The sequence below is a fragment of the Gorilla gorilla genome, chromosome 3 (assembly GCF_029281585.2).
Source record: "Gorilla gorilla gorilla isolate KB3781 chromosome 3, NHGRI_mGorGor1-v2.1_pri, whole genome shotgun sequence".
NCBI lineage: Eukaryota > Metazoa > Chordata > Mammalia > Primates > Hominidae > Gorilla > Gorilla gorilla.
Window position 1 is genome coordinate 14,932,826 of NC_073227.2, and position 24,843 is coordinate 14,957,668.

Here is a 24,843-nt window from a genome sequence, read left to right on the forward strand (position 1 = left end):
TTTCCAAGATCCTGAGTCAGGGAAAAAAAGAATTTGTCAAACCCTACAGAGGCCACTGAAGCTGCACTCAGAAGAGACGCTAGTCACTCACCTCACCTTGTACTCTGCAAAGCAAGTCTCATGACTACACCTAATATTAAAAGGGATGGGAAAGTGCGAATCTACCCCAGGCACAGAAGGAGGCGAGAAGCAGGATGTGTGTGGTCAGCACTAATGACCTCCCCTGTGGCCATTCAATAAATGCTAGCCGCTGCTAGAGTCACCATTAATCATGGCATTTAGGCTAGTTCCAAATGGAGAAAAGGTGAGACGTAGGGATGGCATTGCGGCGGGAGCATGAGTGTGTGCAGATGTAGAGTTTGGGAAGGGCAGCTGTCCAGGAAAGAAGCAACGGGGCACACAGGGAGTTGGCTGGAGACACAGTTGGGGCCAGACTGTGAAGACCTTTGAGCTGAGATGTTGTCATATGGAGCTGGGAGCCTGGAAACATCTGAACCAGGAAGGGGAACACGGACCACATGAGGGAGGGGTGAGGCTCTGAATTCTGGCAGAGTGAGGAGGCTGGCTCGAGGAGGGGAAGGGCTGGAGAGCTCTGTGTGAGTGCACGTCGACAGGGCTGGAAGGAGGACAGGCTGTGGGGGGTGAAGGCGTGGGAGTCGGGATGACTCCAGTGCATCCTAAGTACAGACAAAGAGGAGGTCCAGTTCCAGTTTTTTTTTTTTTTTTTTTTTTTGAGACGGAGTCTCGCTCTGTCGCCCAGGCTGGAGTGGAGTGCAGTGGCGCGATCTTGGCTCACTGCAAGCTCCGCCTCCCGGGTTCACACCCTTCTCCTGCCTCAGCCTCCTGAGTAGTTGGGATAACAGGCGCCCACCACCACGCCTGGCTAATTTTTTGTATTTTTAGTAGAGACGGGGTTTCACCGTGTTAGCCAGGATGGTCTCGATCTCCTGACCTTGTGATCCGCCCGCCTCAGCCTCCCAAAGTGCTGGGATTACAGGCGTGAGGCACTGCGCCCAGCCTCCAGTTTTAAGAGAGGATGCTGGGTTTGGCGTTAGAGGTGATGAATGGCTAGAATCAAAATGACAATACCTCATTTAAGAAGGCTGTGGATCAACAGGGACAATCTTCTGTTACCTCTTTGGTAAACTGGTTGACGTCCATGACTAAAGCTAAACAAACAGACCCTATCACTCAGCAATTCCTAGAATTTTTTTTGAAGAGAATCTTGCTGTGTGGCCCAGGCTGGAGTGCAGTGTGGCACCATCCTGGCTCACTGCAACCCCTGTCTCCAAGGCTCAAGTGATCCTCAGCATCCCGAGTAGCTCGGACTACAAGCATGCACCACCATGCCTGGCTAATTTTTGCATTTTTTTAGTAGAGACGGGGTCTCCCATGTTGCCTCGGCTGGTCTTGAACTCCTGGGCTCAAGCAATCTGCCTGCCTCAGCCTCCCAGAGTGCTGGTGATATGAGCTGCTGCACCCAGCCAGTTCCCAGAATTGTGTACACATGAATGCTGACCCACAGAATTGTTGTTCATAATTAGCCTCCACACTGAACAAACAACCTATGTGCCCAACAACAGTGGGGTCAGCTGCGGTGTATTTCTACCATAGAATATTATACAACAATGAAAAATGAATAAATTACAGTTACATATATATAAATAACATGAGTGCCTCTCAGAAAAAAAACATTGTGCAAATGAAAGCAGTTATGAAAACATTCCTACCTTACAATTTACTAGTAAACTAGTAAAACTACAGTGTTAAAAGTCAAGATGGGGGTTATCTTTGGGGTGGTGTCTTAGTCAGTTTGGACTCCTAGAACAAAAATACTGTAGCCTGGATGGCATAAACCACAATCTATTTCTCACAGTAATGGAGGCTGGGAAGTCCAAGGTCAAAGTGGCGGCAGACCCTGTGTCTGATGAGGGCTTCCTGATTTGTGGATAGCCAACTTCTTTTTGTGTCCTCATATGACAGAGAGAGAGGGAGCGGGACAGAGAGGGGAAGCAAAGTCTCTCACGTCTCTTCTTATAAGGCGGCTAATCCCATTATAAGGGCCCTACCCTTGGGACCTAATCACCTCTCAAAGACCCCACCTCCTAAAACCATCACATTAGGGGACAGGATTTCAATATATGAATTTTGGGAGTCAACAGCTGTTCAGTCCATGGAAGTGGAGAGAGAGGGGAGTGAGGGAGGCCTCGAGAGGTGGCTAGCACCCTTTCCTGACTTGGTGGTTAGATGAGTGTTTACTTTGTGGTCGTTCTTCAAGCTGAACAGTTAACTTTTGTGCAGTCGGCTTGGGCTGCCATAATAAACAAGATAGGATAGGTGGCGTAAACAACAGAAATGTACTTCCTCCCAGTTCTGGAGGCTGGAAAGTCCAACATCAAGGTTCTGGCCAATCTGGTTCATGGTGAGGCCCCTTCCTGGTTTGCAGGCGGCCACTGTCTCGCCGTGTGCTCCCGTGAGCACCTGGGGAGAGAGTGGGCAAGCTCTTTGGTCTCTTCCTATAGGGGCACTAATCTCTCCATGAAGACCCCACCCTCATGGCCTTGTCTAACCCAAATCTCCCAAAGGCCCCACCTGCAAACATCATCACATTGGGGGTCAGGGCTTCAGCCTGTGCACTTGAGGGGACGTCGTGCGTGCACAGCACACTTTCCATGCTTGTTCTCTCTGTCAGTTACAACAAGTTGGGGGCACAGAAGCACAGGGAGACATAGCCTGGTGGGGCTGTCAGAAGGAGTGGAGCATGTAAACCTGCTGAGAAGTGGCAGCGAAAGGTGGTGCCACTGAAGTAAAGGGAGGCGCGTGGTCCACAGGGTGAGACTCACGAGAACTCAGCATAGAGAGAGGCCAGCATGCGTCCACTGGTTCCAGGAACAGGAAAGTCATTCTCATGCCGTCTGACACAAGTTTCTTTTCTGGGGTGGGATGGATGGCAAGAAGCCAGGTTGGAGGGCACGGCAGTGAGTGAGGAGATGGCGAGTGTAGCTGTACCCTTTTGGCACTGTGGTTGTGAATGGCAGAAATACAATGTGCTGGTGGCTGAAGGGACATGGAGTGAGGATAGCTTTTGAATGTGGAAGAGACCCAAGCAGCCTTATGCTGTGAGAAGCATCTGGAGAGATGCTGACAAATTTCACCTTATTGAGCTTTCCTCTACGCTCACCTTTATAAAATGGCACCTCCTCCTCCCTGTTCCTTTCCATCTCCATCTCCATCCCCGCCTTCATCTCCATCTCCATCCCCATCTCCATCCCCGTTCATCTCCATCTCCATTCCCACCTTCTCCTCTGCACCAGTCATGGCCCACACAGTACATGCTCACTTTATGCTGTCCATCTCACCCCACTGGGAGGCCAGCTCCACGAGAGCAGAGCATTTCTCTATTCTGTCTTCCACACTACCCTCGTGCTGGGAACATGCCTGCACATAGTAGATGCTCAATAAACATTCCTCATGAATGAATGAAAGTACAGAGAGGAGTCTGTACAGAGAGGCTGGGGGTGGCAGGATCTGGAGCTCAGGCTCTGTCAGCGGGGGCAGGGCTGTGTGCAGATACAGATGAGGAAGCAGCAGATTGTGTGATTGAGTGGGGGTGGGGGGTGGGCAGGGGGCTGAGGGAGAGTCCTTGGTTGTGCTGGAGGGGGAGGGCTTCCAGGAAATGGAGGAGACAGTGTGGAGGAGCCCAGACACTGCTTGTGGTGGGGGTGGGGCAGGATGGGGTGGTGAGGGGTGAGGAGGGGATGGATGCAAGCCTTGGGGCCCAGTCAGGTTGGAAAGACCACCCACTGCAGGGTCCCCAGCATGGCTCAGAAGCTGATGAAAGGGATGATGTACTGTGTCAGGCCAGAGTGGGGCTGTTTTCATTGTAGTCCAGGACATCCCGGGAGATGAGGCTGATGCCAGCATAGGGTGGGTGTTTTGGCAGGATTGACAGATAGGGAGAGGGGACTTCTCCATGATCAGAGAGGGAGGCTGAGGAACATGCGGGAGGGTGGGCCTCAGCGTGATAACAAGAGAGCTCCCAGGAGGCCTGACCCCTGCTGAGCAGGACTGGCCACCCCAACCCAGTGGGGCCACTCCTGCCATCACATCCACTTTACAGATGAGGTTGTGCCTGGGCCCCCTTGTGGTCAGGACTTGAACCCAGCCTGTCTTTCTCCCAGCATAGCCATTTTGCTGGCCCCAGCTAGAGAGGTGAGGGGGTGTGGACAGAGAGTGGGGGGCTGGGCTTAGGATGTGAGGTGGGGGGCATGTGAGCAGACAGGTGAGAGAGAGAGAGGAGAACATGCCAGGTGGGTGGGGGCCAATGTGGGTGTCGGTCACTTTCCTACGGGGTAGAAGTGACAAAGAACAAGCACATACTTCTGGCCCTTGCATTTACCTGGTCCTTGAATGGGGTCTGCACAGCTGGGAGATTTTGGCTTGTTCCACAGTGAAAAGGTACAGGCTGGGACAGGGCAGGGCACTTGCCAAAGCAGGTGCTGGCAGGGCCCCAGGGCCTCTCCCCAGGCCAGCCCTTGCATGACACCCTGCAGAGTGCTGGTGGGGCTGCTGGGGGGCTTTCATCTCCTCATAGGTCCATTCTGGGGATTTCAAAGGCACGAAAGCTGTAGCTTCAAAAACTCCCTCTCAATCTCCAAGAAACCTGAGATGGCATCACCTTCCCTCGTCTTTCCCACAGCCCCAGTCTCCCTGCCCCAACACCTTTGGACTCTGGTACCTCTACTGCAGTTTGGGGAGCTGTCTGGAGTTCCCCCAAAACCATTTGAAACAAGTGGAGGCCATTACAGACCAGCCCCCACCTGGAGCATGGCTCCACTAATGCCTTAGACCCAAGAGCCCCTGCAGCCCTGGTTACCCCACTGCACTTACCCCTCCCAGGCAAGCCACAGAGTCCCTTCCTTTCCAGGAAGGCTCTGTTGAGCTCCTAGAGGGGGGCTGATGGTTCCTCACCCACACCTCTGAATCCCCACTGGGGCTTGTGCCCCGTGCAGGGGACTGTGATTCATTAGGCGGTGGGTCACGGTGGAGGAGGTGGCAGCTTGGCAAAACAGGAGGCAAATATTTTTTGAGGGCCCACTATGTGCCAGGCTGATGACCAGAGGGAGGTTCCTGTTTGGCAGAGCCCTGGGTTTGGAGGGGAGGGAGGGAAGGGAGGAGGGGGACGCATTTTCCAGCCTGGTTTTGGAGGTACCTAGCTCTGTATTTCTTTAACTTTCTCACTCGTCAGGAGAGGTGGGCATGAGGAGAGATCTCAGAGCCCTGCCTGGGGGAGGCCCAATCACCCCTCCAGCCATTTCATCCAGTTTTGCCTTGTCGGCTGCTGGACCCCCTCCACCAGCTTCTTCACATGTACTTAATGCTCCCAACGGGCCCCAGAACTTGCGCGACCCACCCTCTTCTACTAATGAAGGGAGACAGTGTCCTTCCCCTCCCCCGAGTCCCCATTCTCCAGGTGCGCCCTCTTCAACTGCGACCCCACTCCTTCCTTCCTAGTCCTTTCTGCCTTCTGCCTGCGAGGCTGCTCTCCTCCTGCCCCCTTCCCAGCACCCCCGCTCTTGGCCTTCTCTCCCATAACTGGAGCACCTGAGCACCCAAGGTACCCTCCCCCCAAGCTCAGCTGATCACCCTCTCCCCGCAAGCTGGCGGTCTCCTTCTCCCTCCCCCGTGGCGCACCCAGCACCAAGGTGCCCACCGCGAGGGCCCGAGCACGGCGGTGCAGCCTCGGCTTGGGCGCCGGCTCCACCTGCAGGGCCGCGGGGGCGGAGAGCGGGCGGCGCGAGGGAGGGGCCTGCGACAGCGGCGGCGGCGGCGGCCCCAGCCCGCGCAGCCCGGCTCGGCCCCGGCTTGGTCGGCGCAGCGCAGCGCCGCGCGCGTCCCCTCGCCGCCGTCGCCGCAGCCAGGCGCACCGGCACCAGGCCCCGCCGCCGGGCGCACGGACGCAGCGCGCACGGGCCGGCCGGGATGCGCGCCTGGGCCCCGGCCCGCCCGAACCCGCGGCCGCCGCCCGCCCACCGCGCGCTCGCTTGACCGCGGCGCCCGCCCCTGGCCGCCCCCGCCCGTCCCCCTGCCGCGATGCCCTCCCTTCGGGGCCCCGGCGGCCCGCGCCCCTGCTAGGCTGCGGCGGCATGGCCCGCGCGCCCGGCGCGACCTCTGCGGATTGCATCGGTGTGTGGCGGCGGGGCATGCCCAGAGCACCGGGCACGGCCTTCAATGGGCGAGGACACGGACACGCGGAAAATTAACCACAGCTTCCTGCGGGACCACAGCTATGTGACTGAAGGTAACGTACGTGTTGTCTGAGACCCCTCCGGCCGGCCGCGGCGTGGGGATGCCGTCGCACCGAATGCCCTCCGAAGGTTTGGACCGCGCGATGTGTGTCGTGTCCCCCCGCCCCACCCCACCCCACCCCATCCCACCCCACCCCACCCCACCCCATCCCACCCTGCCCGGGGCCCAGGAGGGAGGGAGCCCGAGGGTACCGGCCTCCGCTGCCCAGCGCCCTCCTCCGCGCCGCCCTCCGGGAGGCAGCTTTCCTCTCCCAAGCCAGGTGGCATCCTGATTCGGCCCTGACCATAATTTTTTAAAAGGCCACGGCTGTGGCTAATCTGGTGAAGAAATCTCGGGGAAATTTAATGGTTTAAATCCTGGATTTGCCATTTCAGCCCTGCCCAAAGCCCGCAGAATTTTCTAGGCTGCCCTCTCCCTGGAGAAGAGGAGGGACCCAGCGGGGAAAAAAACATAATCCATTGCCAGATCCTCCTGGGAGGCCCGCCTGCCCGGGCCCCTCCCTGTCCTCCAGAGGCAGGGTCCCTGAGTGGGAGGGAGAAGGCGGCTGGTTTGGGGCTGGCCTTTTTATTCCTGGTGAGTTATATTGAGACAGGACCAGCTGGGCTAACTGTCGGGATTTTCCAAAAAAGTGGGACATGCCATCCCAAACAGGCCCTGTTTAAAATCCCCTAAGTTGGCCCTACAAGCCCAACCCCCACCCCCACCCTACCCCCGAGGCTGGTGGGTCAGCGCCCCTCTCTTATAGGCCTGGAACTTCCGGGGGCCCCCTGGTCTGCCTCGCTAGGGGAACAGTGGGGACAGCTTCCGTGCGCAGGCAGGGCCCGCGGAGTGACCCCGATGGAGGATGGGGACCGGGAGGTCTGGGCTCGGGGCCGCCTGTGCTGGAGCCCTGCCCGAGTGCGGGGACTGTCAGCCGCTAACCCACGGGCTGGCGGCCCGGCCGCAGAAGTGTGCGCGGATTCCCCGGGTGGGTGCCCCCGTGGGAGGGGCCCTGGGCACGGGTCCCGCGGGGCAGGTGCGCGTGGGTGCCTGTGTCAGGGAGACCGAGTGGGCCAGGCGGCGGAGACCGGGCTCCTGCGGCTGGGTCCGCCTCCTCGAAGCCTGGCTCTGCCGGAAATGAGGCCGAGCGGAGCCGGAGCCCCGCGGAGGCCGGGGGAGCGCAGCGCGAGCGGGCTCGGGGCGCCCTGGCCCGGGAGGCAGAGGCTGGGCGTGGGACCTGGGCGGAGGGAGGCTGCGGGGGCCGCGCCCGCTCCCGGCGGGAGAACCGCTGAGTCACGCACGCTTCGCCGCCGGGTGTGTGCGAGAGAGGGGCAGGGCTGCCCGGGCCTCCGGGCCGGTGGGGCTCTGACCCGGCCGCGGCTTTGGGAGGCCCAGGGAGCTGAGAGCGGCCCTTTGTCGCCTGCCTCGGCGAGGCTGAGTCGGGATCAGCGTGGGTCCGGGTTGTGGTTTCTGCTCGCAGCCTGCAGCGACAGAGGGTTGGAGGAAGCCGCCGGGTTGCTGGCCCGTGCCTCGGTGGCCTGGCTCGGGCCGAGAGCGGATCTTGGCAGGTTGCCCCGCTGCTCCCAGGCTCGATGTGGTCTGGCTTCCTGGAGCAAGCCTCTGTTTGCTCATCTCTACGTTGGGGATGATGGTGAGATGGGGCGCAGGGCTCGTTGTGGGACTAGGCGTAAAAAGCGCCATGGTGGACATTTTCAAACATTAATTCCCTCTGCACCCTGCCCGTCCCCTTTTCTTTCATAAATTCACCAGCCCTCAGCAGGGTACAGGAACAGGGACGGCACAGTTCTGGAGGTCAGAGCAGTGCTATCCAATCCTTCATCCAGACACGAGATATTTACCGAGGACCTGCTGCATGCCAGGCACTGTTTTATCCCTGGGGACTGGACAAAGACTCCTTGCCCTTGTGCGGCCTGAATTCTATCAGGGAGCTATGTGACCTTGAGGTCTGTCTTCTCACCAGGGCTCAGTCTCCCCATCTGTAAAATGGGAGTGAATCCTGCCTACAGGGTCTGGGGGTTTCTGTGAGGAGCAGGTGCAACGGTGATGAAGGAGCCGTTCAGAGCTATGCATTGCTAATGTGCAGCCAAAGGATGCTGGGCACCTGCTGTGTGCTGGGACCTCATACGAAGGCTCACCTACGCCTTATCCCCACCTTTAGATGAACAAACTAAGGCCTGGCCTTGTCCCTGGTCCAGACCGAGTGTCAGTGTGTGCAGGGCATAGGACTCAGGTGCTGCGGATGCAGAGAGCAGGATCGGAACAAGAAACAATAATAATCATTATAATAGGTAGAATTCTGGCCTCCCTAATGAAAAACACACTTTTACACTGTTGCATCCTGACTATATTTCATGCTCAGAGCACAGGGAAGGTCACAGATTTGAATGTCAGAATGTCAGACTTGAATCATGTTAAAGTCCTGCCTCTGACTCCTGACTGCTGTGCAGCCTTGGACAAGTTACTACACCTTCCTGAGCTTCACTTTCCCTTTGTAAAGGGAGAAATAATAACGACCTTTCATACAGGGTTGCTGGGATGATCAGTGATTTTGCTAATATCAGAAGTGCCCAGCACAGTGCTTGGGTTGTTGGAGGCATTGAACACATGGCATTGTTATTATTTATATGCCTTGTAACTGGAAGAGCCTGTGGGCAAACAGTGGATGCTAAAATTCAGTTTGCGAAAGAACCAGGTGCACAAACTCCTGTTCTACCTGTGGTTGAGTCTACACTCCCCCACCACAACCCAGCTGCTCTGATCTACCTCCTGTTCCTTGAGCAGGCCATTTTCTTTCTTGCTTCAGGGTGTTTGCAACGGCTGTTCCCTGGAATACCCACCTCCTGCCTTTCTCACCACTGACTCTTTCTCATCCTTTGGGCCCCATGTCCAATGTCATCTTTGCCCGTGGGAGCCCTGCTTGAGTTCCTGAGTCTCTTATAAAATCTCAAACATCTTGGGAAGAGTTTAGGTTTTGTTAGTCATTCACATCTTGGTGTGAATTCGTCAGAGCAGGTTGGATTTTTTTTTTTTTTTTTTTTTTTTTGGTGGCAGGGCTGGGTGGCTTACTCTTAGCTGGGCTCAACTGCATTGAGGGTTATGGTGATGATTAGGTATACATGCAGGCCACCTGGGGGCACAGAGAACTTTGCATGAATGGGGTCAGGGTGTGGGGAGAGCAGTGCAGCTGATAGAGCCCTGGACCCTGGAGGGTGCTAGGAAGTCTCCATCTAGTTAGACATTTCTCAAGAGCTGGATATGGTTCCAGGAAGGACTATTCCTGGCTCTGTTCTTTCTCTTTTTGCAGCAGGCCCCAGTACTTAGCTTTAGAGTGAGTTGAATAAACACTTCCAGACTAGACTGAACTTACAAAACCCATCCATCCTTCTTTTGCTTAGCACCATTTGCCAAGCACATCCTGCCCTGGGCAGCAGTGATGACCAAGACACAGGAACTCAGCCAAGGGGAGGTGGTTGAGGCTGACCAGGTAGATCCTGGCAGTGACTGGGTCTTTCTGGGGAGCAACAGTCACTCTCATGTGCCTGACAGGTAAGGCACTTCCAGAGCACACTTTTCAGCCGAGGCCAGAGGCACAGCTTCCCCTTGTTTGAGCATCTCAGCCATCACACACTGTTGGACACTCATGCTTTTTGCATCTGCATAAAGGATGTACCCATGTTTTCCTAACTCCCATCCCTGGATGTCCTGTGTGATTTCAGAGTAGTCTGTTTATTCCCACAGAGTTGTCCTGATTTTATAGTTGAGGAAGTGAAGGGTGCTTGGGAATTGCTAAGGTCATCATGGGGTCCTGAGGCTGTCTGAACGCAGCAGGCAGGCAGGGTTTCCTGCATGGAATTGTCTGCAGGTTTTGAACTGGTTATTCCCTGGATACCATCTACTTTCTGCCCAGGAAACCACACTGAAGAGGGGATGCTGCTTGTGGGAGACTCAGCATTCAGTGAAATCTGCACCCTTATGGTGGACATTGCAGCTGATCTCCACAACAGTTAGTCTCTCTTCTTCCAAGGAGAACACATATGGTTCCTAGTAAGAGATCTCAGGCCATAGCTGGATCTGATCAGTGCAAGGATGATCTCATTCCCCTTGCAGTGACTGGTTCCAGAATGGATGTGGGAGTCAGTTCTGGAGGTTGAGTGGAAAGTAGGGAGAACCACAGGTAGTTGGTCCCTCTCTTGTGATGGGAACAGGGAAACCTTGTGGTGGCTGGCAGCCATCTGACACCATGAGGGGAACAAGTCTTAGGCCACCACCGTTGATGGCAGGGCAGAGAGTGAGTGAGATCCAGGACATTGAGGCCTGATGTCCAGGCCGCCTCTGAACTTCCAGTTACATGAGTTGTTACTTTTCCTTTTCGTTGTGCACTTTCAAGTCTCTGTTACTTGCAGCCCATAGCACCCCAACTTATACAGCCCTGACTGCTTATCAAGAAAACCAGGAGGCTGATCTGTAACCCACAGCTAAGACTCGAGATACATAAAACCCAGAGGGATTTTTGTTTGCTTTCTGTTTTGAGAACCCTCTTTCATTTCACTCAAGTCAAGGTTGCCAATTTCTGGTTTTCCCTCCTCAGTCCTATTGAGGAGGTATTTTTGGTCAGATAAGAGAGCCTAAGATCTGGCATCGGGAGATCTGGGTTCCTGGTGGGGTCTGACCCTGGGTCTGTAATATTGGGCAGGTCACACGGTCTCTCTGAGCCTCAGTTTATTCTTAATAAATCAGTAAGTGATGATGTCTATTCTTTAGGGGCCAGAGTTAGACTAGCCCTTAGAACTGTCATCAGACTGGCTAGCCTAACTTCCACCCCAACCTATGGGGCAACTGAGGCTAAGAGGGGGGACATTAGTGGTGGCACAGAGGGACATTAGGGAGAGTCAGCCTTTGACTTTTGAAAATCAAGATGTGGACTGTTCAGATTCTGTGTTCCTTTCGCTTCTGTTTGGAAACGCCACTTACATAAGCTTCCCTTGGGCTTCACAGCGAGTGTGGGCTCCATTTCAGTGCTGGGATGCCCTCCATCAAATCACATCACTTTCTGAGCCTCAGTTTCCCTGCACTGCCTGGTGCCCTGGGTTGTCATGAGGCTGTAAGGAGCCAAGGGCATGTGGACTCTGAAGTTCTACACGTGTAAAAGGCGACTGCTGTCAGTTTCCCCAAACTGTAGTGTAGGCCAGCTCCCACGCCCCTGCTGTAAGCAATGTGCTCGTTTCTTTTTAATCAACCCGAACTTAAAGCTTGGCGCAGTCACAGAGCAGGGTTTTTCTCATTTTCTTTCTGGAAGATGAAAATCAAATTCTAATAAAATTTTTCCACTCCATCTCCTGACTGTTGTCATTTGCTACAGTTTTTAGTGTTTATCCTTAAAGCTTGCAGAGCTAAGGGATGTTTGGTAAGAAGTGTTTAGGCCTTGAGACTGGAAGAGCCGCTGTATGAAGCGCTAGGCTCCATGGAGAGCATGGTGGGGAGTAACAGAAGGAGAGTGAACTCCTGTGAGTCCACCAAGCAGAGGGACATACTCTCAGCAACTGGGGTATTTCCTTCCAGTCTTTTTTTAATGCCCATGTCTGTTTTTAATGAAAACTGTAATCTGTCTGTATCAACAATTTTGAAGGCTACTTTTCTAGTTTGGCATGAGATTATAGGAATTTTCCAGGGCTTTGCTCCAGGGCTGGCTTCATGGATATGCAACCTGTGTGGTCATCTAGGTCCCCACACTCAGAAGGACCTGTGCTTGGGTTCATGCTCTGCTGTTACTATCTTGAAATTTTTAAGAATTTCACTTTGGATCCTGTGTTTTGTAAGCAAAATCTGATGGGACGGGGGAGCCTGAGAATGAGCAGAGGGGTATGTGCGGCAGGCGAGTCTGTGGTTACACACAGTGGCTCCCACAGCACGCTACCCTGTGTTCCCTTGAGCGTCTGAGCCCAACGCACAGTGGACAGCTCATGCACCTTCTCAGTGTGTCTGTAGTTTCACAGGCAGGGGCCATGCTTTCAACTGACGCTCCAAGGCATTGATGTTTTCATGCAGTGACTTCTAAGAAACATGAATGACGCAGGAACCCTATGGTGTCCTTTCTTAACGTGTGTTATGTGCCCATATTTGCCAATCGCTGACACTGAAAATGATTACACAGAAGGGAAGGGAAAAAGAGGGCACCTATAGTTCCTTTTCCTCCTAGTCCTTCCTTGTTTATTATTGAACAAAGGGTAGAGGGTGTTGGAAGAATGTACACATATCCAGAAATGAAATAAGAACAGTTAAGTTAGTTTCCTCTGCTCTGGTAAGAACAAAATCCATATGCGAAATATAACTTGTGCATTTCGGTGAGTCTACATTCCAGTTACATGCTCTTATGTTTGCATTTAAAATTGGAGGTGCACACTAGAATGGTGAGTGATAAAATGCATGCTAAGAGTTTAAGCTTTTTTTTTTTAAATTTGAATTGACATTAAATAGCAAATAACACCATGACAAAATATGGAAGGCATGAAAAGCCTTTGTATCTTAGCACCTTTAATGATGCTTTTCCTTTGCTTTTTGAACAAGAGGCTCTGCATTTTCATTTTTCCTTGTGCCCCACGAATTATAGGGTTGGCCCTGCTTTGCTGGAACTCTGGGTAGGGTGAACTCCTTGGCCCCGCCTTCTACCTCCTTGGCTTCCGTGATTGGTGGAAATGGTGAGAGCCTGCCATCCATTGGGCAGCTCTTCCCTATGGGGAGGGGTTACAATATTAAATGTCCGTGCTCCTCTCTCACCCATTGGGTCCATGGGCCTCGGACTTCCAGGTTGCTCTACAGGGGAGACGCCAACAGTTCTCTTATTTTACAAGCTAGAAGTTAGACCTACCTCTCCCCACAGGACCAAGGGGTGGGGAGGTGAAGTAGGGGTCCATAGCTCTTTTTTTTCCTACAGGTTTACCATTAATAAAGCAGATTTTTTTATTCCTGTCTTGCGGCCAGTCTTTTCTGTGTAATCCCAAGTCCCAGCAAGGAAGAGGGGTGACTGGTTACCTTGGCCCCGCCCCCAAGTCACACAGTACACGTATTGACAACCATCATTTCATTGGCTGCATAGTAGTCCTGTGATACATGTGTCATCATTAAGTAGTTCAATTAATCATTTCCTTATGGCTGGATATTTAGTTCCCTCCCTTCCCTCCCTCCCTCCCTTCCTCCCTTCCTTCCTTCTCTCTCTCTCTTTCTCCCCCCGCCCCTTTCTTATTTTCATAACTAACACTGCAGGAATGAACACCATTTGTGTGTGTGAAGACCCCCTACTCCCATTCTTCCCCCTTAACCTTGGAATGATGCTCTTCAGAAGGAATTCCACACGTGCTATTTCATATAAAGATCACGAGCATTTTTAATGTTGTTGACACACATTGGCAGATTATTCTCCAGAAAGTTTTTCTCTTTTACCACATGCTGATCAACATTAGGTAGTCTAATTTGTTTGACCTTTGCAAATATCAAAGATGAAAAATATTTGTTGTAATTCACGTCTGCATACCAATGAGGCTGAACATTTTTTCCTTTTGTTCAGCGGGTATTGGCTGATCCCTGTTATGTGCCAGGCTGACATTAGATTCTAGACATACAAAGTTGAAGAGCAAGGCTGTGTCTGCCTTGAAATGTGGACTCTCCTCTCCCAGTGTCTTGGGTGCCACTGAGGGACCTAGCTACTTCTCAGGAGAGAGTCTGGAGCTGCTGGAGGAGTCTGCACATCCCTCAGCCCCCTGGGGAGTCCTGTTAGTTATACAGGGCCTTGCAAAGACAGACATCTCACCATTAAGCCCTTGAGCAGAATGATCCAAGTGGACTTTAGGATGAAATAATTACAAAACAAACACAATAGCCATTATTATGATTCACCATTTATTGGCTGTGTACTATAATACTATATGCTGGACATGAGGCTGCGTGCATCTCATTGGAGATGCCCCAGACCTGATGTTGTGTATATTATTTCCCCATTTTACAGAGGAGAAAACTGAGGCTGAGGTGCTTGCTCAATGTCACACGGTTTGTAAGGGACAGAGCTGAGTTTTGAATGCAGCCTGCCAAACCCACACTCCTGACTGCTACATTAATTGGCTGGGACCCACAGGGCAGGGATAGGTGGCCTATTCAGCTCTGATTGTGCACCACACTTAGGAGGTTTTGGGATTTGAACTAGACTACCTGGCTTGGTGCTCTTGCTATCTGTGTTGCGATGAAAGGCAGTCGAGAGGGGTCAGCAGGAGGAGAGACCCCCTTCACGGCACAGGTAGACGGCAGTGGCAGAGGCCACAGGTGGACACGTGGTCCAGGGACTGAAGGGCAGGTGGCATTGGGGGGTGATGATGTGCTGGGACATGGCATTCTAGCGCATTCTGGACAGGAGGAACGGTGTGTGCAAAGTGGCATAACACTTGTCCCCTGACAGTGTCCGGCTCCTCTGCTTGAGACCAGGAGGCAGTTAGTTAGTTGCCAGCCGGCCTGGGAGCAGGACACACCTGGGGGCCCCTGTGCTGCCCAGGACAGGCACTGCCCTCCTTGCACAGTGGGGGCCATTGTCCTCCAGAACCCAGGGCTGAATGTCCCATTGAGGCAGAACAAAGGCTGCTCAGAGGTTCCAGCTGGGGTGTGGGCTGCCCCAAGCAGGGATGGGATCTCCAACTGCAGGCCAAGGGCCTCCTCCAGGCCAGCCTGGCCTCCTGCAGCCCCACCCCCACCGCTCCTCAGGACCAGGACTGTTGCTGCTGGAGGCTGGACCTGGGCTTGGGCTCCCAGGCCTGTGCTCTGGGTCTGGCACAGCTGCCGTGCCCTTGGCAGCTTCTTCATCCCCTGGGCAATTTCCCCATCTATGAAGCAGAGAGAGAGTGAGCTCCCAACCAGCAAGGCTTTCAGGCAGAATTGAATGAAATAGTGCACACTCTGTAGGTTAATCTCAATAAAAGGGAGCTCTTTCATGATCATGATTAGCTTCTGAATGTTTTTTTACAATTTCAAAAAAGTTTTGATGCAAACTTTCAAATTTGTGCCACTTCTGGGCCAAAGTGTTTAAGAAGGGAGTGCACCTTCCCCCCTCCCTCTTTCCCAGAGAAGGGAGAGATGCCGCTCCCTGGAGCCCCTCATCACTCTGTGGAAGGGACTGCTGGCCAACTGTTACAAGAGGAGAAACTTCTTTGCATTTGTGAGAAAATAGTCTATTGAACTGCTTCCAATCTATCAAGATCTTGCTGTACTTCCTTCATTTACTCTCCCCTGCTTTTGGCTGAAGAATTTTTAGGCAAATCCAAGACTCCTGTCATTTCCCCGTTCCATCTGCAGGCATCTCTGAGTGTTGAGGGCATTTCTTATAGCCCAGTGCTGTTATCCCACCTCACAAAACATATCCTGATTCTTTGTTACCTAAATTCTGGTCCATTTTATGAACGTCCCCAGTTGTCTCAGAAATGTCTCTTATGGTTGGGTGGTTTGGCCCAGGATCCAAAGTCCTGCGCTTGCGTTTGGCTGTTCTGTCTCTTGTCTTTTCTGACCTAGACTCAGCCTCCATCCCCTTTTCAGGCCACCAACTTGTTGAAGACATTTGTTATTATTTTATTTTATTTTTTTTAAGACGGAGTTTCACTCTGTCGCCCAGGCTGGAGTGCAATGGCGTGATCTTGGCTCACTGAAACCCCCGCCTCCCGGCTTCAAGTGATTCTCCTGCCTCAGCATCCTGAGCAGCTGGGACTACATACAGGTGCCCACCACCACACCCGACTAATTTTTGTATTTTTAGTAGAGACAGGGTTTCACCATGTTGGTCAGGCTGGTCTTGAACTCCTGACCTCAGATAATCTGCCTTCATTATTATTTTAGAGATTACAGTGTCACTCCCACTGTCCCTAATTTGTGCCTGGATTCCATTTGCCCTGTGGGTCTGGAAGGCTGAGAGGTGGTTGCTGGGACCTGGGCATCGGCCTTGGGGCTGCACCTCTCTCCTCCAGGACCCCTCTCCGCAGAGTGGTGCCCTCGCCACTCCCTGGCTGAGTGATCTTGGGCAAGTTGTCCAGCCAGGCCGTGCCTGGGTGACCACATCTGAGCTGGGGGTGAGCGTGGCTGCACCATCCTCTCTGGGATGTGGTGGGTGTTGAATGAGATGGTGCATGCCACGTGCTCCGTGGGCCTGGTGCCTGCGGGTCCCTGTCTTACCCCCATGATGGGGATGTGGCAGGAACTGGGGCAGCCACCGCCTGCCCACACAGTGCTCACTTTCTGTAGGGGAGACACCCCTCAGCTGGTCACTACATACAGCAGGACCAGCACTTTCTGAGGGAAGAGGGATGTTCTCTTGGGAAGTCTGGATGCTGAAGACAGTTTGTTACTCTGATTAATTCCAGTTACAAAGAAACCCCCACATTCCAGGGGCTTGATGCCATAGAAGTTTATCCCTTTGTAACAGTTCATTGTGGATGATCCCACTTGGCCCAGGAGTCTCTTCCACAGAGTGATGAGGGGCTCCAGACCCTTCTCATCTGTCAGCTCCCATGTCCTCTCCATTCTCCGGGGAAGAGGGTATGGGGAAGGTGCACTCCCTCCTTAAACACTTTGGCCCAGACATGGCACTTGTGACTTCTCTCACATTCCATTGGCCAGAGCTAGTCACATGGCCCCACCTTATGCAAGGAGCTCTAGGAAATGTAGTCCCTGGCTGGGCAGCCCAGTGGCTACTCTGCAGTGGGAAGAACCTGCATCTTGGTGGATGTCTTGCCATCTTTGCCACATGACCCCACAAAACAAACCTTTACATTCTCAGTCCAAAAAACCCTACTAAGAATCCTGTGCTGGAGACACCCTCGCTCAACCCCTGACCCTCCCCTCTCCCTGCTTCAGTGTCCACACGTGCACGGTGCTGTGAGATGCAGAGTCCAGAGTCATGCGGTGGCTAGGAGGTCAGGGACGCCTTCCTGGGAGAGGCGATGTCTGAGCTGAGTCTGCAAAGCCAAATAGGTGGTGCCCAGGTGGATCAGGTAGAAGAGGGATTCCGGGCTTCGGCTGCAGCAGGGCTAAAGGCTGGTGTCTCGGGAGAGGGCATCCTGTGTAGGGAGGGGTCTGTGGGCCACTGAGATTTAGAGGATGTGTGTGGGGGTGGGGTGGGGTGGGAGAGGAGCTGGAGCAGGATGGGAAGTGGGAGGCAGGACTGTTTGTGAAAGGCTTCAAATGCCGAGATAAGGAGTTTGGATTGTATCCTATTGACATTGTGGAACCAGATGGAGATGGGGCATTTCCCTTTGTTTGAAAGTATTTTGATTTCTATTGGCTGTCTTACTACAAAAAACATATGTAGTCATAGCAAAAAGTTCAGAAAATTTAGAAAGAGAAAAGGAGGAAAAGAAAATCCTACCACTGAAAATATTTTGGTGTATGTGTTTTTGCATATGTGTATACATACTATCTAGGTATATATATATTCCTACATTTTTTTATTCACTGAAAAATGGTTTTTGAGCATCTACTGTGTGCGTATCCTATTTTGTAATCTTTAAAATTTTCCCTTAATGATATGGGAGCTTTCTAGCTTAGAAAATAACACAGCCCATTTTCTTAGCTTGCTGGGCCTTCTATAACACAGTGCCACATACCGGGCGGTTGAAACAACAGAGACTTACCGCCTCACAGTGCTAGAGCTTGGGAGTCCAACATCAAGGTGTTGGCAGGGTTGATTCCTTCTGAGGCCCCTCTCCTTGGCTTATAGATGGACATCTCCCTACTGTGTCTTCACATGGTCTTTCCTGTGTGTGTCTGTGTCCTTAGAGGGACACCAGGCATATTGAGTTAGGGCTCATCCATATGACTGCATTTTACCTTCGTCACCTTGTTAAAGGTCAGTTTTGTCAAACACAGTCGCATTTTGAGGTTCTGGGGGTTAGGACTTCAACAAAGGAATCTTGGGGAGGGGGCACATTTCAGCCCGAAGCACCCATCATCATTGGTAATATCAGTCACATGCTTCTTCTATGTATTTTAAAGAGTTCCATGCTGGTGGGTATGAGAAGTTATGGTTGGTTTAGGATCATGAGCAGTGTTGTGAGGGCATCTTTGCACCTTTTTGCGTGCATATTTGGTTATTTCCCTACGGTGTGGAATGGCTGCTTCTGAGAGTTTGGTCTTTCTGAAGTATCTTCATCTAATGTCAACTTTTCCTGATGACCAAACTTGGTACTAACAACTCCCTTTCCCCAGAGCATTGCTAGTGGTGACTAGATCCAACGTATTTAATATTTGCCAATATTATGGTAAAAATTGCTGGTTTTTTTTTTTTTTTGAGACAGAGGCTTGCTCTGTTGCTCAGGCTGGAGTGCAGTGTCGTGATCTTGGCTCACTGCAACCTCTGCCTCCCAGGCTCAAGCAATTCTTGTCTCTCAGTCTCCCAAGAAGCTGGCATTATAGGCTGTATTCTTTTAAAGCATTTTTCAGTGAGATTGAACTTCCTTTATTATATTTATTGACCATGGCATATATTCAATTGTAAGTTTTTTTGTGCACCATTCTTGGCCTGTTTCTCTACTGTAATTGTCATCTCTGTTGCAAACACTGACCCTTGGTTTGTTGTTTCTGGTAGCATTGATTTTATGTGGTTAGATGTCATGACTCTTGTCCTGCTGAGCATGGATCTCCCATTCCACAATCATGAGAAGAACCAACAATATGGAGGAGGTGACACCGTGTAGCTTTGGAGGCTAAGTAAAAAATAGGTCATGTGCTTCTGCCTTGGAGCCAGCCACCATATTGTGAGGAAGCCCAAGCAGTTTGTGGAGAGGCACATGCAGAGAGGAACCAAGGTCCTGGTTGAGCTACCTGCCTAATATCCAGCACCACCTTGCCAGCAGGTGAGTGAGCCATCTTACAGATAGAGCCTCCAGCCCTCAGGCAAGCCATCCATATGGAACAGAGATGAGCCATTCCCACCAAGACCTACCCAAACTGCAGATTCATGAACCAAATAAATGGTTTCTGCTTGAAGCCATTAAGTTTTGAAGTGCTTTGTTACACAGCAATGGGTAACTGGAAGAGTCATGGATTCCTGACATTGAATTCCTGGTCCTCCTCCTTCTCAGGCTACTTGTCTAGATGTTCTGTTCTCTCCATGATTCTGTGGATCCCTCAGAGCCTTCCGGTAACTTCCTTCTTTGCTTGTGTTAGCCTGGGTCAATCTCTGTTGCTTATAACTGACAGACATGGGAAACCAGCCCCAGCAATGAGAGGTGACCCAGCTCTGATCATGAGACAGGACAGGAACCCAGGCCTTTCTGAAACATAGCCCAGGGTCCCATCCCACAACGTGTCAGTAGACACCATGCCTGCTGGGTCATGCCTGCTTCTGCTGCACCCTGCACCCAGCTCAGCACCTGCTATCTTCCAAAGGCCATTGCTGATTGCTTGTACACACCTGTTAGTTCATGCACGGACAGCAAAGCACGTAGTTGTGCTGCCTCCTTGCCTTCCTGCTATGATCTGAATGTTTAAGTACCCCCTCCAAATTCACAGGTTGAAATCCAGACCCCCAATGTGAGGGTATTTAAAAGGTGGGGAGTTTGGGAGTGATGAGGTTGTGAGGGTGGAGCCCTCATGGATGGGATTAGTGCGCTTATAAAAGACCTTAGAGAGCTCCCTTGCCCTTCTGTCATGTGAGGACGCAGCGAGAAGGCACTGTTTATGAGTCAGGAAGTTGGACCTCAGTGGACACCAAATCTGCCGTGCCTTGATCTTGGACTTCCAGCCTCCAGAATTGTGAGGAATAAATGCTTGTTGTTTATAAGCCACCCAGTCTATGATATTTTGTTATAGCAGCCTGAACAGACTAAACCACTCCCAGTGATGAGCCTGCATGATGTTTTACACAAACAGATCACTGAAAGAAGGAATTGGCCAACAAAGATGATGCTCAGCAGAGACGTGAAAGATGTTAATGCTGGAAGTGAAATTTAAATTGGAGGTAAATGGAGTCATAGAAGAAATCCATGATCTTGGGAAGCTGAAGCTACCCTTCAAGAAGCTCTTATATGCAGCCAGAGGAGTTGAGTGAAGGTGAACACACTGTTGTAAACCAGGAAAGGAGTTGTGCCCCAAAGCATGGAGATGTCTCAGAGGAAGCGAGGCTGGGAAAAATGTTAAAGGAACTCTTGAAGATATTTCACAGTGTTGAAAGCACAAACGATAAAATCCTGGAAGCTGATCTGGAGAAAGATAATTCTGCAAAGCATAGAAAGGGTGCTTTTTTGGTATCGTAAGGTATACAATAACAGTAGCGAGCACCGTGCAAACTCTCTCCATATGTCTTTTACAGAGAAATAAAGCACTTGACACCTCAATGTTTCTAATGCTTTAAATTACAGTGTACTAAATAAATATTAGTTGTACTATTTTAAAAAATCTTTCCCGGTTGGGCATTGTGGCTCACACCTGTAATCCAAGCACTTTGGGAGGCTGAGGTGGGAGGATCGCTTGAGCCCAGGAGTTCGAGACCAGCCTGGGCAATATAGTGAGACCCTGTCTCTTCAAAAAACAAACAAAAAAAATTAGCCAAGGATGGTGGCATGTACCTGTAGTCCCAGCTACTCAGGAGGCTGAGGCTGGAGGATCACTTGAACCCAGGAGGTTGAGGCTGCAGTGAGCTATGATTGCACCACTGTACTCCAGCCTGGGTGACAGAGCGAGACCCTGTCTCAAAAAGAAAAAAAATTCCCTATGCATTCCCTATGGACATTTGTAACTGTCCGTAAAAGACTTTTTAATGTCTTGACAAAAAATTTTAAAGGCCACAGAACAATTGTAATTTCCTCATTGATTATTAGGATGGCTTTAAATGGTTTCAGCTTTCATGCTCTTTTTTTTTTTTTTTTTTGAGATGGAGTCTCGCTCTGTCGCCCAGGTGGGAGTACAGTGGTGTCATCTCAGCTCACTGCAACTTCTGTCTCCTGGTTCAATCAATTCTCCTGCCTCAGCCTCCTGAGTAGCTGGGATTACAGGTGCCTGCCACCGCATCTGGTTAATTTTTGTATTTTTAGTAGAGACGGAGTTTCACCATGTTGGCCAAGCTGATCTTGAACTCCTGACCTCAGGTGATCTGCCCGCCTTAGCCTCCCAAAGTGCTGGAATTATAGGCGCAAGCCACCGCACCTGGCTCATGCTCATTTTTATGGATCCACAGCACCCGTACAGCAAGGACTGCCTGCGCTCATTCCAAGTGGTCACCGCATGGCCCCTCCATGTGGCCAGGCCACAGTGATGTTTCAAACCCTGGCTGGGGGATTGCATTCAATATCCCCTTATTAAAGGCGGCAGCTCAAGAATATTAAATCATGGGAATTCCTCACTGTGGAAGTGGGAAGGCAGCCCGTGGTTCACCGTGAGGGGCACCCAGAGCTCCCCCTCCACTGCGTTCAGTGTGCAGCCCTCCAGCCAGCCTGTCTGCTTCGGGAGCAATCCATCATGGAATGAACTGACCGAAGGAGCGAGGGGCTGAATGATGTGGTTCCTACGCCGACTTTCAATGTGAAAGGTGATAAAAACAGCCCTGAATATTTTATAGCCCCAAGGAGAGGTAAGGCTCTTTATTGAAGCTGTGAAAATATAATCCATCATGATAATGTGTCCCATATCGTCAGACTCTGCGAGCTAAGTTGTGTGTATGTTAAGGTGCTCTTTTTTGAGAAGATCTTAATTTTATTTCTCTATTTTATTTCATTACAGAAACGTTTGAACGTGTAGACAGTAGAATAAAGGGGGGTGGGAAATAACATCCTTCGTTTCACTACTCCAGAAACACTGCTCACATTTTGTTGCATTTCCTTCTGACTACCCCCTGCAGATTGTACTACATTTTGTGTCTTTTAAAATATTAAATGCACTGTCAACATTTTCCCGTATTATCCTGCACTCTGAGTTAACAATTTTTATTGGCTGCATAATATTTCATGATGTAGGTAATATTATTCATTCAATAACTATTTATGGATTCGTTGATCCGATTAGTGTTGACTGTCTATAACAGGTGTGCGGGTGGGGTAGGGGATTCAGGAAGAAGGAATAGGGCGCAGCTCCCCCTCCCCAGGATTTCTGGAACCAGGGAGACCTAACAGATGGCTGTGATCCGGTGTGAGGGGAAGGGATGCAGTGGGCCCTGTTGCAGCCTGGGAGCAGGTGGTCAGAGATGCAAGGCTGTGGGCAGCAGTGGTTGGTGGTCCACAGCAGTAGGCAGCAGGGGGAGGGGGCGACATTCATGGCAGGAGGGACATTATGGGCACAGCACGGCGTGGTGTGTTCAGGGTTGGTGGAGCGTTCACTTACAGTCTTGCAGATCCTGGCAGGTGTGGTGGTGATCTGTCCAGGCAGGGGAGGGAGAGGGAACTGAGAGTCATCAAAAGTCTCTGGGAGTTTGGAAAGGAGAGTAGGGGGCTCAGAGGGAGTGTGAGCACTTCCAGCAGAGGTGAGAAAGCCCCCAGTAAGTTGCCCAGGGTGGGCAGTGGAAGGGAAGTGGAGGTGAACGTTGTGGGGTGGAGAGGGTTTTCAGGCAGGCTGGGAGCTGCCCAGTGTGCTGGAGGAAGGCTGGGTCTCCTTGCATGGTGTTTGGTCAATGCAAGACCACAGGAGTTTGACTACAAGGCTGGGGGTGCAGATGGTGGCAGGTGGAGGACGGAGAGAGCTTCTCCCACTGCTGAACAACGACTGCCCCAACTTTATGGGATGAGCATTCTTATGAATGCCCATTGTCCTGTATTCCAGATTATTCTTGTGTCTGTCCAGGTAGGGATGCAATTTCTTGATGTAAGGCTATAGGTGTTTTTAAGGGCTTGCATAAAGATTTGAATATGATGTTGTCTAGTAGAGTAAAAATCAAATTGGGCAAAACATTTTTGTTTGGGTGATTTTTAGAAGAGTAAGTCCACGAATGCAATGCATCTCTGGAGTCATCTGTAGATTACAGCAAGCCCATCAGTCTCTATGTCTCTTGTTTACAACAAAGGATTGATTTCAGCTCCAGCACTAGGTGACTTGTGCTGTGTTCATTATCTCTTGATAGGTGTCTGACAGGAGATGGGGCTTGGGCTGTGCCAGGGAGGAGCCGTGTGGTGCACCACCTATCTCCGCAGGCATAACTATTTTGTCTTCATGGCAAAATAATAGCGACGATGGTGATGAGGAGGGAAGCTACCATTTCTTGACTGCTCCTGTGTAATGACATGTTGGTGATCACATTAGGGCTTTATGTCCACTCTGGGAGGTGGTGAGAATGACATCGCGTTTGCACATCAGGACGCTGAGCCTCAGAGAGGTTGAGTCCCAGGACGAAGGCCACACAGTGAGTGCCACAGGTACCATTACCACCTAACAAATGGCTCTGGAGCTCAGTGATGTGATGACAACCATTTTATTCTGTCTCCTGGATTCTGTGAGTCAGGAATTTGGGCAGAGCTTGGCTGGGCAAACCTTCTGCTCTAAATGGCCACCCATGAGTCTTCCAAGCTGGTGGGTGGACTGATCTGGAGGGACTGAGATGGTCTCACTCACACATTTCCTGTGGGGTCGGGAGAGTTGGAAGGCGGGGCTCCCCTCTCCAGCATGCAGTCTCAGGGCAGTTGGACTCCTTCGATGGCAGCTGGCTTTCCCGAATCAAGTGTCCCCAGATAACCAGGTGGAAGCTGCTTGGCCCTTCCTGACCCCTTGGACATCTCACTGTCAATTGTGTCACCTTCATTTAGTTCAAGCAAGTCACAGGCTGGCCCAGGTTGAAGGGCAGTTGGACTCAACCTTTGCATGTGGGAAGGGCCAGGTTACATGGTAGAAAAGCAGATGGGATAGGAGACCGTGCTCTGGCCCTCCCTGGGAAACACGGTGTGCCACAGACGCCCTGGGCAGAGCCAAGACCCCCACTGGGCTCTGTCTGACTTTGGAGCCACTGCCCCGCTCCTGAGCAACACCCTCTTGTCCCCCTGAACAGTCACAGGAAGAACGGGTCCCTCTCTCCATGCCATTTTCCTGTTAAAAAATGCAAAAACATCCCATACTTTTGCTCATTTAAACGCAGAGGAAAGGAGGTGAGTGAAAGCTTTCTTTAGGGATAGATTAGATGTGAGGCAGACTGGTGGCCCTGGGTGTGCACCGGGTGGAAATTATTCTTACAAACAGGGCCGGGTGGGGGTGCAGCCTGCCACCTCCCCTCTGGCCATCTGCCTCCACAGGAGGCTTGCAGGTGCCCACATCAGCCAGTGTGGCCCTCGGTGGGGCTGTGCTTGCCTTCTTGCCAGGGCCACTGCAGTAGGGAGGACTGCAGAGCAGAAACAGGTGAGCTGGGCTGAATTTTCTGCTTGGCTAATTCAGTGTGGCTTGACTCCAAGAAGGACACACCGACCTCCCCATCATCTTGTTTGTTCAGCCTTGCAGAAGCAGTTTTACGAGAAACCATTACAGCCCCGGTGGTCTGGGCCCAGACCCGGTGCACACCACGTGCCCGCACTGGGGGGTGGGGACCATTCTCGGTAAATATGA

At 51.7% G+C, this 24,843-nt stretch overlaps 1 protein-coding gene across 4 annotated transcripts in view; it reads left to right on the forward strand.

Moving 5' to 3' along the window:
• PPP2R2C (protein phosphatase 2 regulatory subunit Bgamma) overlaps positions 1-24,843 on the forward strand; it is a 243,033-nt gene that overhangs the window by 85,834 nt on the left and 132,356 nt on the right. Inside the window, exon 1 of one of the 4 annotated variants that reach the window (XM_031010197.3) lies at positions 5,846-6,377. The exons of 2 other annotated variants lie outside the window; for them this stretch is intronic. In XM_031010197.3, the coding sequence (XP_030866057.1) occupies positions 6,350-6,377 (28 nt within the window). In that variant the 5' untranslated portion in view covers positions 5,846-6,349. Of the gene's footprint in view, positions 1-5,845; positions 6,378-24,843 lie in introns of those variants that run through there. One more of the 4 variants, XM_031010195.3, reaches the window with a different exon arrangement.